This window comes from Myxocyprinus asiaticus, chromosome 19 (assembly GCF_019703515.2).
Source record: "Myxocyprinus asiaticus isolate MX2 ecotype Aquarium Trade chromosome 19, UBuf_Myxa_2, whole genome shotgun sequence".
NCBI classification, from domain to species: domain Eukaryota; kingdom Metazoa; phylum Chordata; class Actinopteri; order Cypriniformes; family Catostomidae; genus Myxocyprinus; species Myxocyprinus asiaticus.
This window is the reverse complement of record NC_059362.1, coordinates 23,985,717-24,003,575: the sequence shown is the minus strand read 5'-3', so window position 1 is coordinate 24,003,575 and position 17,859 is coordinate 23,985,717. Positions and strand designations below refer to the sequence as shown.

At 37.7% G+C, this 17,859-nt stretch overlaps 1 protein-coding gene across 3 annotated transcripts; it reads left to right on the top strand.

The window, feature by feature from the left end:
- Window positions 1-2,200: 2,200 nt before the first annotated feature.
- LOC127409845 (katanin p60 ATPase-containing subunit A1-like) lies at window positions 2,201-17,809 on the top strand. Of its 3 annotated transcripts, none has more exons than XM_051644733.1 (11): window positions 2,201-2,371; window positions 2,862-2,933; window positions 3,080-3,222; window positions 6,210-6,396; window positions 6,892-7,007; window positions 7,135-7,240; window positions 9,143-9,301; window positions 9,441-9,567; window positions 9,692-9,823; window positions 16,394-16,520; window positions 16,851-17,809. In XM_051644733.1, exons 3-11 carry the CDS (start codon window positions 3,125-3,127, stop codon window positions 17,047-17,049), a joined length of 1,251 nt encoding a protein of 416 aa, XP_051500693.1. In that variant the 5' UTR covers window positions 2,201-2,371; window positions 2,862-2,933; window positions 3,080-3,124; the 3' UTR covers window positions 17,050-17,809. The 3 variants fall into 3 exon arrangements, with proteins under 3 accessions (XP_051500693.1, XP_051500691.1, XP_051500692.1); XM_051644731.1 differs by having other exon boundaries at window positions 2,771-2,933; XM_051644732.1 differs by having other exon boundaries at window positions 2,732-2,933.
- Window positions 17,810-17,859: the final 50 nt, after the last annotated feature.

Below are 17,859 nucleotides of genomic sequence, written 5' to 3'. Positions count from 1 at the left end.
AATATATAGTTTGTGTACACCAAGGAGCACTAAAATACTGTGTATACTCAAATGGATACTGATAATTCACAGCTGTCACAAAAAATCAATGTGATATAGTAGTCATTTGTATAAATATATTACTATTTTGTTTTGTAATAAATGTAAATATTCTGTGATAGTAAACTTATATACAGGTGCATCTCAATAAATTAGAATGTCATGGAAAGGTTAATTTGTTTCAGTAATTCAACTCAAATTGTGAAACTCGTGTATTAAATAAATTCAGTGCACACAGACTGAAGTAGTTTAAGTCTTTGGTTCTTTTAATTGTGATGATTTTGGCTCACATTTCACAAAAATCCACCAATTCACTATCTCAAAAAATTAGAATACATAAGACCAATAAAAAAAACATTTTAGTGAATTGTTGGCCTTCTGGAAAGTATGTTCATTTACTGTATATGTACTCAATACTTGGTAGGGGCTCCTTTTGCTTTAATTACTGCCTCAATTCGGCGTGGCATGGAGGTGATCAGTTTGTGGCACTGCCGAGGTGGTATGGAAGCCCAGATTTCTTTGACAGTGGCCTTCAGCTCATCTGCATTTTTTGGTCTCTTGTTTCTCATTTTCCTCTTGACAATACCCCATAGATTCTCTATGGAGTTCAGGTCTGGTGAGTTTGCTGGCCAGTCAAGCACACCAACACCATGGTCATTTAACCAACTTTTGGTGCTTTTGGCAGTGTGGGCAGGTGCCAAATCCTGCTGGAAAATGAAATCAGCATCTTTAAAAAGCTGGTCAGCAGAAGGAAGCATGAAGTGCTCCAAAATTTCTTGGTAAACGGGTGCAGTGACTTTGGTTTTCAAAAAACACAATGGACCAACACCAGCAGATGACATTGCACCCCAAATCATCACAGACTGTGGAAACTTAACACTGGACTTCAAGCAACTTGGGCTATGAGCTTCTCCACCCTTCCTCCAGACTCTAGGACCTTGGTTTCCAAATGAAATACAAAACTTGCTCTCATCTGAAAAGAGGACTTTGGACCACTGGGCAACAGTCCAGTTCTTCTTCTCCTTAGCCCAGGTAAGACGCCTCTGACGTTGTCTGTGGTTCAGGAGTGACTTAACAAGAGGAATACGACAACTGTAGCCAAATTCCTTGACACGTCTGTGTGTGGTGGCTCTTGATGCCTTGACCCCAGCCTCAGTCCATTCCTTGTGAAGTTCACCCAAATTCTTGAATCGATTTTGCTTGACAATCCTCATAAGGCTGCGGTTCTCTCGGTTGTTGTTCATCTTTTTCTTCCACACTTTTTCCTTCCCCTCAACTTTCTGTTAACATGCTTGGATACAGCACACTGTGAACAGCCAGCTTCTTTGGCAATGAATGTTTGTGGCTTACCCTGCTTGTGAAGGGTGTCAATGATTGTCTTCTGGACAACTGTCAGATCAGCAGTCTTCCCCATGATTGTGTAGCCTAGTGAACCAACCTGAGAGACCATGAAGGCTCAGGAAACCTTTGCAGGTGTTTTGAGTTGATTAGCTGATTGGCATGTCACCATATTCTAATTTTTTGAGATAGTGAATTGGTGGGTTTTTGTTAAATGTGAGCTAAAATCATCACAATTAAAAGAACCAAAGACTTAAACTACTTCAGTCTGTGTGCATTGAATTTATTTAATACACGAGTTTCACAATTTGAGTTGAATTACTGAAATAAATGAAGTTTTCCACGACATTCTAATTTATTGAGATGCACCTGTAGATATGAAATGATTCATGGAAGCGCTAAAAAAAGTAACTATATCTTTAATGACCCTATCCACTTTTGGTAATTAAGTTATTAATATATATATATATATATATATATATATATATATATATATATATATATATATATATATTGTAAATTTGCCTTTTTTGTTACACTATTCATAAGAGAAATTTGTAGGAATGCTAAAGAGGTGGGGGCATAACTCCCAAAAATGGTCCCGGGTCACTAAAGACCCGAGGTATGCATTAAAGGGTTAATGCAGCATATTTAACTTTTAATTTGCTTATAGATAGATGAATAGACTTTTTTTTTTTTTTTTTTTTTTGTCAGTTTTAGATACTTGCAAATATTGTCACTCGATAATAATGACTTTTGTTTTGAAAAGAGCGTTTTTGTTCTGTTGACTTTTATCTTGAAAGGCTGCAATATTTACCTTTCTTTCTGCCTTCACAATTACTTCACAAGTGCCCTTCCTAAACAAATGTGTGTGTGTTTATGGATCTAAAGTTGTTTAATTATAATTCTCCTCGTCCACAGCAGCTCACACATGAGTTTTGAAAGCCAGTCATTGCTGAATGCCACTATCAGGATAGTTTGACAAACTGTACAGGTTTGTATATTTAAACTCATTCGACATTTAACGGCGTTTTAATTCTGTAACTACATAAACCGTCACAACTATACCGACAAAATGTGTTTATTTTGCCGTAAACTTGTTTGTCATATTGTCCAGTCAATTCATGAAACGTTGATATATCTGTATAAAGATGTTGAAAGTGCCTCGTTTATTTTTTACAGGCTTATGTGGTTTGTGACTAATTGGTTGTGCTATTAGCCTAACTGATATTAGTTGCTTTTCTAAAATATTATTTTGATTAACATCTCCATTTCCTTAATAATGTACTTCAAATGGCGATCATAACATAAACATCCAGGGCGTGTACGCTTATTCTCCATATGTTTTTAAAAGGTCTTCAGCTGTCACTCATATATAATTGAACAATTGCAGTATGAGTTTGGGGGAGATCAATGAGAATGTGAAACTGGCTAGGGAATATGCCCTGCTTGGGAACTACAGCTCTGCAGTGGTCTGTTATCAGGGGGTCCTGGAGCAGATCAGAAAATACCTCTACTCAGTGAGAGACTCCTCTCTACAGCACAAATGGCAACAGGTTAGTGTTTCTGCTTCTGGATACTGTACACTTCCTGACACTACCGTGCTGAAGGACGATTCAGGCTATTTAATGTTTTTATACTTATTATAATAGTCCTGCATTGCACAACAGCTGGTACATAATGGTACATGTGTCTCATCCAGGTTTGGCAGGAGATAAATGAGGAAACGAAGCAAGTTCAGGAGATCATGGCAACACTCGAGAGCTTCCAGTTAGAATCGACACCATCCAAACCCAGCAGTTTTGGCCAGGAGAATGATATTTTGCCTGTTCATGTGGAACACAGGTATGTAGTACATGTGCAGTCTTTTTTGTTCTTTTGCTTTAATACTGTCCCAACTTTATGTCATTACAAGATAACACAGATCCCGCAAGCTCTTTTACCTCTTGTGTACATACAGTACTGTGAAAAAGTCTTGGGCACATTAGATGTTTCACAAAACATGTCTTAAGATGGTTATTTATATCTTCAGCTTTAGTGTGCCAATATGAAATATCAATTTTAGATTCCCAAACATTCCTTTTGCAAATAGAAAAGAATAGAAGTAGAACCAGGAGTCCTGCAACAGACTGTATGACCCCCAGAGAGACGGATCTCAACATCATTGAGTGAGTCTGGGATTACAAGAGACAGAAGCAGTTGAGACAACCTAAATACTGTACATAGAACTGGCAAGTTCTCCAAGATGCTTGGAACAACTTTGAAAAACTGTGCACAAATGTACAAAGGGGAATTGGTGCGGTTTTAAAGTCATAGGGTGGTCACACCATATATTGATTTACATTTTTGTTTACTGCACTTTCTATGAAGTTGATTTTTAAATAAACATTATTCATGGCATTATTTTTGAAAACATCCTCATTATACAACATATTTCCCAACTGCTTAACTTTTGCACAGTACTTACTGAATATATCATACATATTTTCTGCACAGAACAGTTTTTTAGATGGTGTATCATGTTTCATAGAACACTGTCTAGTGTTTGTGTATTTTTGTCTAAAATCATTAGGGAGTTGTTTAATTTCACAGTTAAAACATTAAGGATTTTTCTTTTTTTTTTTTTCATGCCTGGAAAAGTAATTGGAATTAAAAAGTCTTGAAAAAGTAATGGAAATGTCTATTCTGCCCCAGCAATCTCTATAAAATAGTAATAATAAAAAATAAAAAAAAACATCCTTAGCCATTGATTTCAAATAACTGTAAAATGCATTGGCCTAATTGTGGTGGAACCCTGTTTTTAGTTGTTGTTGCTGAGTTTAAAAAAACCCCATCAGAGCCCCTGTCATGTGAGTTAGATTAAGATCTGAATGGCTAGAGTTGGCTTTCCTCTTGCTCTCTGTCACACACTTTCTCAGTCCCTCACATTCCATTTTATGCTTCGCTCAAAGCTATTAGAAGTCTGTTTAGCCTGTTATATAAACCATAACCTGATTATCAGGTAACATTTGAATGTGGGATTACAGCCATTTAAAAGGTGTACTCAGTAATTCTTTGAAATATAATTTTGGATTTACACTGACACTTGGGGGCATGGATGCAGCATCATTCAAACACAATAGTTTTCACTTACAGATGCCATTGTAGAAATTCACTATCCACAGTATGCCATGATTAATTTAATCCATTATTGAAAGTGTCCAATAACAGGGCAAATACTGGGATTAAGTGAGTAGCATTCAAACATGGCAGCAGAGTCTTCATCTCATGTGAGTGCTGCTCATGATTTTATACATATGTTTCAAAATGATTATTCATATTTTCAGGAGTGCACCTTTGATTAGAGAACAAGCTCAATACAATTCTTAAAGGAATATTCCAGGTTCAATACAAGTTAAGCTCAATCGACAGCATTTGTTGCATAATATTGATTACCACATAAATTAATGCCACGTAGTGCTGTGTGTTCAATTCAACCTTAGTTTCATCAATCCACAAAACATTTTCCCAGTAGCGTTGTGGAGTATTAAGGGGGTTTTTGGCAAACTTCAGGCTTGCAGCAATGTTTTGTTGGAAAGCAGCGGCTTCCTTCGTGGTGTCCTGCCAGGGACACTATGCCTGTTTAATGTTTTCCATATAGTAGACTCTTGAACATGTTAACCAGTTCCAGTGGTTCCTTCAAGTCTTTAGCTGTCACTCTAGGGTTCTTTTTTTTACCTCATTGAACTTTCTGCAGTGTGCCCTTTAAGTCACTCCTAGGGAGAGTAGCCATAGTACTAAATCGTCTCCATTTATAGACAATTTGTCTAACTGTGGACTGATGAATATCTAAACTCTTCAGGATTACCTTGTAACCCTTTTCAGCTTCATGCAAAGTAACAATTCTTGATCGTATGTCTTTTGAAATCTCTTTTTTGCGAGGCATGGTCCACGTCAGCAGATGCTTCTTGTGAATAGCAAACTCAAAATGTTTGAGTGCTTTTTATAAGTCAAAGTAGCTCTAACCCACACCTCCAATCTCGTTTCATTAATTGGATGCCAGGTTTGCCAACTCATGACTCTAATTAGCTTTTGTTGACATCTTATCCTAGGGGTTCACTTACTTTTTCCACAGCACTGTGAATGTTTAATGGGATGTGTTCAATAAAGACATGAAAGATTATAATTGTTTGTATGTTAGCTTAAGCACATTGTGTTTGTCTATACTTGTGACTTTAATGAGTTCCCTTACTAAAAATCGAAACTAGCTGCAAACATGCAGCAAATTTGCCGCTCATTATTTTCACATGCAAATTAGCTTTTGATTCGCCGCAAATGTCTGCCAGAAGTTTGCAGCTCTTCGCCGGTAGTAGTGAACCTCCGGCAAACCTTTGGCAACAATGGACAATTTGCCGCAAGTTTGCCTCAAAGCTCATTTGCATGTGAAAATTATTAGTGGCAAATTTGCCATGAACTCTCGATTTTCATAAGGGATCATATTGTATGACCAATTAATGCAGAAAACAAGCTAATTTTTCTTGCCACTGTACATTAATTCTTCTGTTAAAACTCTAAATTTTTACAGTTGTTTTAGGGTTTGTTGAAATTACATAGTCATGGCAATTAAGTTATAGCCAATTTTACAACTTTACACAGAAAAGTTTAGTAAGCAATTTTTTTAAAGGAGGGGCAAGTCAAAAAAATTTTTTTTGTGGAAATCAATATTATGCTACAAAAGCTGTTTATTGAGCTTAACTTGTATTGAACCCAGAATATTCCTTTAAAGGGCTGCTTCAAAGTCAACACAATCTCACTATATATCCTGCTACTATTGTGTGTGTTTCTGTGAACAGGTCTTCTCCATGTGTAGTGCGGAAATCCTCTGGGCCTCATAAAGACAGTAAAAGCCACGGTAACCGGATAAGCGTTGGCCCCCGTGGTCTGCAGAGGCCATCAACGCGCATCGCCAACGGTGACAAGGGAAAACCTCAGAAAGGCAAAGAAAAGAAAGAAAACCCATCAAAGCCAAAAGATGACAAGGTAAGGACAGGTGGCTGGTAAAGGTCATTGTGAAATGAGCTTGTGGGCTACACATGATCCATTACCCCATTTCTTTCTGCTGTTTGGACAATCCCAATTGTCTCATAGCATAATAAAATATTCACAATATTTACTCAAAGAATCTAATGTCTTTTGCTGGATTAACATTTCAAACCTGTAATACCGGTTTCTTACATAAAAGTAAACACTAAGTTTAACTGGTTTTCGCTTTATACATTTGACTATAAGCAATTCAGTTTCTACTAAAGACTGAGATAACGGTACTCGCTGTATTTGCAGTCTTTCAAAGCTACTTTAAGGTAATTTGGATGAAGCCTGAACAATCTGATGTGTATGATTTTGGACCATCTTTGCAAAGATACATCTTATATGAGATTAATCCTGCTGACAACTAATACACAGAAACATTTAGCAAAGAAATAAAAACAAAAAGAAGATTTGACAAAGCACTTTGCCCCCATATATTATCCACAGAACAAAGCAGAAGGTGTGGAGACAGAGGTAAAGAAGTTTGACCGAGGAGGAGAGGACAGAGACCTGATTGACACTCTGGAGAGAGACATCATCTCCCAAAACCCTAATGTGACATGGTGTGTTCTTCCACTTTCCTCCCAAAGTGTTTCTAGTTCTAAGCCATTTTACTTAATTAAATGTCCTCTGATAAATCTGATGCATTACAAAGTTTGAGAAAATGCAGTTTAATCATTTTTAATACAGGGATGACATTGCTGACCTGGAGGAGGCTAAAAAGCTGTTGAAAGAGGCAGTTGTTTTGCCCATGTGGATGCCCGAGTTCTTTAAAGGAATAAGGCGACCGTGGAAGGTATGAATGGTGACAAAAACCCCACAGAAAATCATATATGCTTGTATGTATAGTATATGTAGAGTTGTTGACAAAACATGTTTGCAATAAGCTCATCCTAAACATTTTAGACATTAGTGGAGGACAATGCAAATTAGTTGAACTGATAGGCCAAGATATGGAAAGCCCAAACTTGTTTTAGATCATGGAAATGCATTTGTAGGTCTGTTGCTGTTTTAACCAGCATTTAATGTAGTTTACCTTTTACATAATAAAAACTTCTGGAAACTTAAGGGAATAGTTCACCCAAAAATTACACACCCTAATGTCGCTCCAAACCTGTATGATTTTCTTTCCTCTGTGGAACCTAAAAGGTGAACTTTAAAGAGTTTTACAGGTTTTATTGGTCATACAGTATATGACAGTGACTAGTGATTCCAGAATGCCAAGCTGGAAAGACAACTAAAATTCCATAAAACCACTGTAAAAGTAATAAGTATTACTTGCACACTATATTCCAAGTCTTCTGAAGCCATACAATCATTTTGTGTTATGAACAGATTGAAAAGTCTTTATTCACTCACAAATCAAATAATTAATATGGTGCTAATTAGAGATGGGAATTTTGTAGCCGAGTACTTTAGTCTAACCTACAAAAAATGAGTAATCGTGAAAAGTAAAAAAAACAAAAAAACAATGTGACACATATTTTGTATTATTCACAAACAATACCAAGAACAGTTTCAAAATAAGATAACTTCAAACTATGCTTTTCTTTTGGGGGAAAAAAATCTAATGAACAAAATGCCTTAATAAAAAAATAAAAGTTGCCAGTAACAGTTTCAAAATAAGATAACTTCAACAAACTATAATTTTCTTTTGGGAACAAAAATTTAATGAACAATTAATAATAATAATAATAATAATAAAATTATTTTTTCTAAAAATATATATATATATTTTTAAATAACAGTCAAAAACATTTGAACTCACCTGGAGCTTACATGGAAACCAATACTGACAGCATTAGGGTAATGAACATAAACACTGAGTCTACATAAAGGCTATGACATCTTTATCATTTCACATGTTAAAATTTTGAAAACAAGTGCTGAGTGTTGGCTTTTTATAAAATGCGCTATGTCTGTGTTCAGAGATTTAACGCATATACACACATACTGGTCTGATAAGCTTTTGAGTTTCTTGTACCACTTCGCATTCTCTTTCCATCATAAAAGCAGATCCTCGTCTGTTGGTTTGCATGACTCCAACAAGAACCAATAGATTCTTATTCAATAAGAATCAAAATATTACAAGTATTGACACGCTTGGCTTTGCTGGAAAGCACAGACGCCATCATACATTCTCTGATCCACCTCGATGACACGCATCCACAGTGCCCCCCAGTGAAATCAATTGTAACTGGTAGATTTGGTGAGCGATTCAGATGGAAAGTGCAGTATAATGCAGCTTTGCCCACAGCAGACAAATGCACAAAGAAAAATAAATTTGCGATATTCAAGTAGTGTTTTAATAGTCTAGTTTGTGTGGAATGAGTACTCGATTAGTCGATTACTCATGCACATTTCTAGCACCAATGTCGAATATGATGGTTATGTCAATAACGTTAAACATCACTGGTTCTTACTACATGATGCTTGGTCAAAAACATCAGTGTTGAGATCTAGTGAGGTCATCGATGTAGCTGCCATATTTGATTTGATCACTTTATGAATGATTTGATTTTCATTTTTGGGTGAACCATTCCTTTAACTTTCTCTGATTAATGCACTTTTGTTTTTACACATGTATAATAACTTTGTTACACCATTATTTAAATGCAGTGTAACAAAATATACTTTCATGTTTACCATCTGTTCTAGACTGATGTATTCTGTACATGTCATCAAATGTGTTTTACAGGGAGTGTTAATGGTTGGGCCTCCAGGCACAGGAAAGACATTGCTGGCCAAAGCTGTTGCCACTGAGTGCAGAACTACCTTCTTTAATGTTTCCTCTTCCACCCTCACCTCTAAATACAGAGGAGAGTCAGAAAAACTTGTACGGCTTCTGTTTGAAATGGTAAAACAACACATAGTTCCTGAAGACGTAAATGCTTGGCCTTTATTATCACATGGAATTTTTAGCATGATGGCCAAATGTGTGTTCTATTGTAGTATTGTAAATATATTTGCATCTTTTTGTTTGCATGTACATACAGGCCCGATTTTATGCCCCCAGCACCATCTTCATTGATGAGATAGACTCCATATGTAGCCGTAGAGGAAACTCAGAAGAACATGAAGCCAGCAGACGTGTCAAAGCTGAACTGCTCGTCCAAATGGATGGTACTGCTGTATATCTTTACAAAACACTGTTTGTGAACTGCTTTAACTAGTGGCTAGCACAGGCACCCTCTCTTTGGTTGGAAAAAATAATTAACTTTATATATACTTCTCTTGTGTCATCCAGGTGTTGGTGGGACATCTGACAATGACCCATCAAAAATGGTGATGGTTCTGGCAGCCACCAACTTCCCTTGGGACATTGACGAAGCTCTGAGACGTCGACTAGAGAAAAGAATTTATATCCCACTGCCCTCAGGTACTCAGTTACTCAGAACCTTCACTGCATCATACTGTGTTACATTTCTAAGTTGGCCATCTAGAGTTGGGCGGTAATATTGAATATTCATGATATATTGGCAGTGATAAAAAATGTTGCGACTTTGTGAATATCGCATGCGTCATTAAAGGGGTAGTACACCCAACAATGAAAATTCTGTCATAATTTACTCACCCTCATGTTGTTCCAAACCCGTACATCAGTCTCAGTCACCATTCACTTTCATTCCATCTTTTTTTCCATACAATGTAAGCGAATGAGGCTGTCAGTCCCTATCATTCTGCCTAACATCTTATTTTCTGTTCCACTGAAGAATAAAAGTCATACAGGTTTCGAACAACACAAGGGTGAGGTAATGGTGATAGAATTTTCATTTTGGGGTATTAACTGTACCCAACTTAAAGGAAAAGTAACTGTTCCTAAAGACTGTTCCATTAGACTAGTTTCAAAGTCCCTCCTTTTCTCGTGACGTGAGTGGCTTGAGAGCGTTAAGACAAAGATATTTTAATATTGTCTCTTCTAAATTTCAGTAGATGGTTTCAGAGTTGGTAAGTTCAATCCATTGCTGTAAATCAAATTTAAATGGTCAGTTTAAGTTAATTGGTTTAAAACTCTGATTCAGTGATTCATTTGCAGCATCACTCAGTAATGTTTATTGAAGTCTCTGCATGGCATTCTTAATATATAAAAAAAAAAAAATAATTAAATACACTCCTTCGGGACAGTTTTGTGGATGAATCTGCACTCTCTTTGTGTTTATGCCTCCTATTGGCTGGAGTTTGTTTTGTGGAGTATTTCTTGCAAGACATTGGAGTGATTAGGGCATTTGTTGCACTCATGTAGCAGCCGGCTCACTGAACATTCGTTTGACTGTCCGAGGAAACTGAGCACCTTTTTTTTTTCTTTCTTTCTTTCTTTCTTTTTGTGCTGGTTCGGGACAGTTTTGTGGATGAATCTACATGCTCTTTGTGTTTATTCCACCTATTGGCTGGAGTTTGTTTTATAGATTATCTTTTGTTGTATAACTCTGTCTCACAAAATTTGTATAGAAACACCGGACTTGAGCAATCAGATGGCAAGGTTGTCGCGGGGGTTTTAGTAGGCGTACAGTGCATCCGGAAAGTATTCACAGCGCTTCACTTTTTCCACATTTTGTTATGTTACAGCCTTATTCCAAAATGGATTAAATTCATTATTTTCCTCAAAATTCTACAAACAATACCCCACAATGACAACGTGAAAGAAGTTTGTTTGAAATCTTTGCAAATTTATTAAAAATAAAAAACGAAAAAATCACATATACATAAGTATTCACAGCCTTTGCCATGACATTCAAAATTGAGCTCAGGTGCATTCTGTTTCCACTGATCATCCTTGAGACGTTTCTACAACTTCATCGGAGTCCACCTGTGGTAAATTCAGTTGATTGGACATGATTTGGAAAGGCACACACCTGTTAACAGTGCATGTCAGAGCACAAACCAAGCCATGAAGTCCAAGGAATTGTCTGTAGACCTCCGAGACAGGATTGTATCAAGGCACAGATCTATTTCTGCAGCATTGAAGGTCCCAATGAGCACAGTGGCCTCCATCATCCGTAAATGGAAGAAGTTTGGAACCACCAGGACTCTTCCTAGAGCTGGCCGCCCGGCCAAACTGAGCGATCGGGGGAGAAGGACCTTAGTCAGGGAGGTGACCAAGAACCCGATGGTCACTCTGACAGAGCTCCAGCGTTTCTCTGTGGAGAGAGGAGAACCTTCCAGAAGAACAACCATCTCTGCAGCACTCCACCAATCAGGCCTGTATGGTAGAGTGGCCAGACGGAAGCCACTCCTCACTAAAAGGCACATGACAGCCTGCATGGAGTTTGCCAAAAGGCACCTGAAGGACTCTCAGACCATGAGAAACAAAGATTGAACTCTTTGGCCTGAATGGCAAGCGTCGTGCCTGGAGGAAACCAGGCACCGCTAATCACCTGGCCAATACCATCCCTACAGTGAAGCATGGTGGTGGCAGCATCATGCTGTGGGGATGTTTTTCAGCAGCAGGACTGGGAGACTAGTCAGGATCGAGGGAAAGATGAATGCAGCAATGTACAGAGACATCCTTGATGAAAACCTGCTCCAGAGCGCTCTGGACCTCAGACTGGGGCAAAGGTTCATCTTCCAACAGGACAACGACCCTAAGCACACAGCCAAGATAACAAAGGAGTGGCTACGGGACAACTCTGTGAATGTCCTTGAGTGGCCCAGCCAGAGCCCAGACTTGAACACGACTGAACATCTCTGGAGAGATCTGAAAATGGCTGTGCACTGACGCTCCCCATCCAACCTGATGGAGCTTGAGAGGTCCTGCAAAGAAGAATGGGAGAAACTGCCCAAAAATAGGTGTGCCAAGCTTGTAGCATCATATTCAAAAAGACTTGAGGCTGTAATTGGTGCCAAAGGTGCTTCAACAAAGTATTGAGCAAAGGCTGTGAATACTTATGTACGTGTTTTTTTTTTTTGTGTGTTTTTTTTTTTTTTTTATAAATTTGCAAAGATTTCAAACAAACTTCTTTCATGTTGTCATTATGGGGTATTGTTTGTAGAATTTTGAGGAAAATAATGAATTTAATCCATTTTGGAATAAGGCTGTAACATAACAAAATGTGGAAAAAGTGAAACGCTGTGAATACTTTCCGGATGCACTGTACATGGACTCTGATGGCCTTGATTGAAATACAGATATAATACTATTTTGTCACGGAAGGTGGAGTTTTGGTTATTCAGGGCAAGACAGTCATACTTTGAGTCAGAGGACAAAGCAGGAAAACTTTTGGCTAGATATATAAAGTACAGAGAGGGTCTTTTTCTACCATTTCCTCAGTGAAATCTGCTGGTGGTGAAATATTTACCTCAGCCATTGATATTAATAATTATTTTAAAGAGTTCTATCTTGATCTTTATAGTTCCACGTCTTCGTCTACTGATGAAGATATTAGAAACTTTGTGGAACCTACTACATACTATGAAATGTAGTACTCCCTAAATTGACGACTGAGCAAAAAAATTCTCTTGATTCTGAGATAACCTTGGAGGAGCTTGACGTGGTAATTAAGGCCCTGCCTACAGGCATTTAATTTTGGCTAATCGATTAAGTTATAACATCTCTTATACATATAGATCTTTTGATAACATTAGGCGTTTCATCAATATCATGTGGTCAGTGGCGAATGATCAGACTCCGGTCGCTGCCATCTCACTTGATGCCGAAAAGGCATTTGATATGGTAGAATGGGATTATCTTTTTAAGATTTTGGAAATGTATGGGTTTGGGAGTATGTTTATTGGATGGATTAAGTTACTTTATAGACACCCAGTAGCGGCGGTACAAACAAGTGGATTAATTTCAGATTATTTTACTCTGGATAGGGACACCCGGCAGGGTTGCCCTCTTTCCCCATTATTGTTCTGTCTTGCCCTGGAACCATTAGCAGCTGCGATAACAAAGGAGGATGATTTCCAGGGATGATGGCGGGAGGTAGGGCGTATAAACTTCTGCTTTATGCAGATGATATTTTATTATTCATCTCTGACCCTACTAGAACTATGTTTTGCCTCCACAGAATTATTAATTCCTTTTCTAAATTCTCGGGATACAAAGTCAATTGGTCTAAATCCGAAGCTTTGGCTCTGACAGCGTACTGCCCAGTAACGGCCTTCCAGCCGGGCGCCTTCCAGTGGCCCAAACAGGGCATTAAGTATTTGGGTATTTTATTCACAGCAAATTTGTCTGATTTAGTTAGAGTTAATTTTGACCCTTTAATAAAAAGGTTTTTGAGCGATGTGGGCAGGTGAGCTTCATTACATTTATCAATGATTGGGAAGGTTAATGTTATTAAAATGAATTGTATTCCAAAATTCAACTACCTGCTACAGTCACTCCTTATAGATGTCCCCCTCTCTTATTTCAAGCAATTTGATAGCATAGCGAAGACTTTCATTTGGAATGGTAAGTGTCCCAGATTACATTTCAGTAAGCTGCATAGGTTGATTGACAAATATGGGTTAGGCCTACCCAAGATTTTATTTTATTATGCATTCGGTCTCAGACATTTGGCTCATTGGTCACTTCCACCTGAGAGAGCCCCTCCCTGGTTTTGTATTAAACAGGAAGTTCTTGCCCCTATTTCACCATTGCAAAGCCTTTCTATCAAATTAAGCGGAGAAGTTACGTTATACCCCGTTATCTCACATTTGCACACGGTATGGGCAAAAGTGTCCAGAGAGTTTAATTCAGACATTTATTTAAATGTTGCTTCAAACATATGGCTGAACCCAAAGTTATGTATTATTAAGTCCCCTTTCTGCTGGTCAGAGTGGATTGTGAGGGAGGTTAATACACTCGGTAACCTATACAAGAGTGGAGTGTTGAGATCCTTTGAAAAATTGGTTCAACCTTTTGGGATTCCCAGGTCTCAGTTCTTTAGGTATTTACAGCTGCTCCACCTGCTTTGTACTATTTTTGGGAGTAGCATACACCCCCCCCAAAGCGGCAGATACTCTGGAAGTGGTGATTACTGCTTTTGGAAAAAGCAATGAGGCATCAGTGTATTACTCTCTGTTAATTCAGAGTCTGGGGGACGGAGGTTTAACTTCTCTCAAGAGATTATGGGAGAAAGATTTAAATGTGGAATTGGAGGAGGGAGAGTGGGCTAAGATTCTAAAAAACATCAAGTCTGCATGTAGAGACGCAAGGGTTCACCTTATGCAATTCAATATTTTACAAAGATTCTATTGGACCCCCTCTAGATTGTATAGGCTTGGTCTTAAAGACACACCCACTTGCTGGCAATGTCAATCAGAAGATGGGGCACAACTCATGTTTTTTGGTGGTGTGTTAAGATCCAAGAATTCTGGTTGAGGGTTCAGAGTTTTATGTGTGACGTATTGGGCACTCAAGATTCATTTTGCCCCAGACTCTGTATTTTAGGTGTTGGGGCGGTCATTAGTATAGGGGATAAATACATAAGAATTTGGGTCCTAACCAGTGTCATGATCGGTAGACAGATCATTCTGAGGGGATGGAAGTTGGCTGGTGCGCCCTCATTTCAGGAGGGGTGCTTGGAGATGAGCAGGGTGGCAGCATTTGAGGAGATGTCAGATAGAAGGCTGGGCAACCTGAGGGTGTTTGATATGAAATGGGGCAGCTGTCTGACCTATTTGGAGGGTTCTCGGGGAGGGGCAGGTGAGAGGGATTTATAGTTTGAATGTGTGTGATTATTTATTTATATATATATATATATATATATATATATATATATATATAATGTATAGGTTTTTTGTGTGTGTGTGTGATTTGGCTTTGACCACAGGAATGTTTGTTGGGGGTTAGGGTGGGGTTGGGGATTGGGAGGGGGGAATAATGGGGGTTAAAATTGATTCTATGCATTTATGTTTTGCTTTTCTGTTTCATGTGTTGGAATCGATAAAAAGTGTCAATGGAAAAAAAATATGTAAATAAATATTGCTTTGTTTTACTGTTAAATTGGTGCATATAAAATAATATGATTAATTATCATTCTTGTATTCATGGTGAAAAACTACGACAGCATTTTAGTGCCACGTGAAAATAAATTGTCTTCAAGAATTAAGTCATAGTATTATGAGAATTAAGTCTAGAGTTTATTAAGTGAATAATCTCATAATAGCCAAGCCAGCAGCTTTATTAATGCAAGAAATGGATGTGGAGGATTTAGTTAAATTATACTTTAGAATTGGATTTAGCAATAAAGAAATCCTTGGTCTTTTAGAACATTAGCACATATGTAACCTAAAGTTCATTTAATTGTGGGTTTTCGTGTAATAAAGGATTTTTTTTTCCTTGATGGAGATTTGCAAAACATTCTTGTTGTTGTATTATACTATAACTATAAATCTATAAATCAACAGATAAAATAGCACAGATATTAAGATTAAGCATAAGATTTCATACTTACTGATAGTGGCACCTGGTGGCCGAGGTTGGTACCACATGCAAATTGTTAGCTAGCAAGAAAATAGTTTTTTTATTAATTCACGCAAGAAAGTGTGTTGCGTCTTGATTTCAGAGAGAGAGTGAAACTTATTTTTTTCACCTTGCAGTTCTGGGCTTCCATAATAATTTACAGCAGTTCCAGTTATTTATTCACTCACTTGAGTGTAAGCACACAATTTTATTCTCGTAACGCTATGACTTTATTCTCGAAATTAAATTTTGACATGGCATTAAAATGGCATCATAAAAAACTATGAAAGCATGCCTTAAACAGTTTTTTTTACACGATTTTTACTATATTTTACTTATATTAAACATTTTGAATTTACATGGCAGCAGTGGCTTTTTGGTCAAAAGACACCATTAAAGGCATTTCAGAGTAAATGCATACATTTCGAGATATTGTCAAACAGCTGACAGCCCTTCCGCAATTTTAACGTAATACATGTGTATGCATAATGGATGTATTAAAAAATCATAAATCCCTACGTGAGTGCTCAGGGATGTGTTTGTATGCAAACTTTATTGTAGCTAAAGGCAGAGTGGATTTGCTGAAGATCAGTCTGAAAGAGTTGGAGCTGGCTAATGATGTTAACATGGACAAGATCTCTGAGCAAATGGAGGGATACTCTGGCGCTGATATTACCAATGTTTGCAGGTACAGCTGTCAACTTGTCCCATAGACCATTAATCCAAAAGAAGTAAGTTTGTAGGGGATTATTACCCACATCCTTCAAATTCCACAATTTAGAAAGCTGACATGTATATTTTTGTCTTTTAAAATACTTTTCTATCCCAGATTATTATGCTGAGACAAACCATTTGCAGGTTGATTTCCCTGAAAACTGTAAACACTGAGGTTCTGTAGCGCTGTCAAAACATTGCTGTTTGTTTGAGCATCTTGACCAGCCTGACAAAGCAATGTTGGCTCAACCAGTGGCATTTTACTTCAGCTTTGAGTCTTAATGTTTTTGTATATGAATTTCAGAGATGCTTCTTTGATGGCAATGAGAAGGCGGATCGAGGGTTTGACCCCAGAGGAGATTCGAAATTTACCAAAGGATGAGATGCACATGCCTACTACAATGGAGGATTTCGAGACTGCACTAAAGAAAGTATCCAAGTCTGTATCTGCTGCTGACCTAGAGAAATATGAGAAGTGGATAGCCGAGTTTGGCTCCTGCTGATGGGGCCTGACTTATACTGGTGTTAAACAATCTCTATTGCTCCTGCTTACAATCAACATCAGCACTTTGAATGATTGAGGGCCAGTTTCAGGGGTCGGCTCCCTGTGCCCAGACAGGTCTTGCCTTAAAGTTTGTAGGTAAAAATATTTAATAGCAGAAATGGAGACTTTCCCATGAAAATACTTTATCAAGGACCAAGGCGTAAATGATATTCAGGCAAAATGATTTGTTTACATTGTTCAAAGCATATGAATGGATTGACTGTTCAAATTTGTCCAGAACTTTCAGTTTTTGGTGCACTAATAATAAACAGCCCCACTATGTCTAGCCTAAAGCTATAGTGTGCACAGACAATAGTGCTTCCATTTAGGTTGCTAGCACAATAATGGGTTATGTTTGTTTTTTTTATACTCCAGTGATGGCTTGTTTTTTGTCTGTACCTATAAAACCACACTGACCAAAGACTAGTGAACAGTTCTATTCACTGTTAAGTCACCAAATGCTACCTTATTTAGGCAAAGAGCTATGCAAGTTACCAAGTTTACTGTTCCTTCTGTGCCAATTGTGTGGTTGATGTAAAGGCCAAAGTTATCAGTTATCACAAATCTTCTAATGAATTGTGACAATTATCAGACCAGCATTAGATTGTCAGTGTGTTCAGCGCTTTTATAAACACCAGTTCTGGTTTTTCTCTTAATTATTCCTTTGCTATGATCAGTTTGTAGTATTATATTTTGCTGAATAAACTTTTTAAATTGAACAGGATTATTTCTTTTGAGGAAAATCTATTTCTAAATGCATTCATCAGGA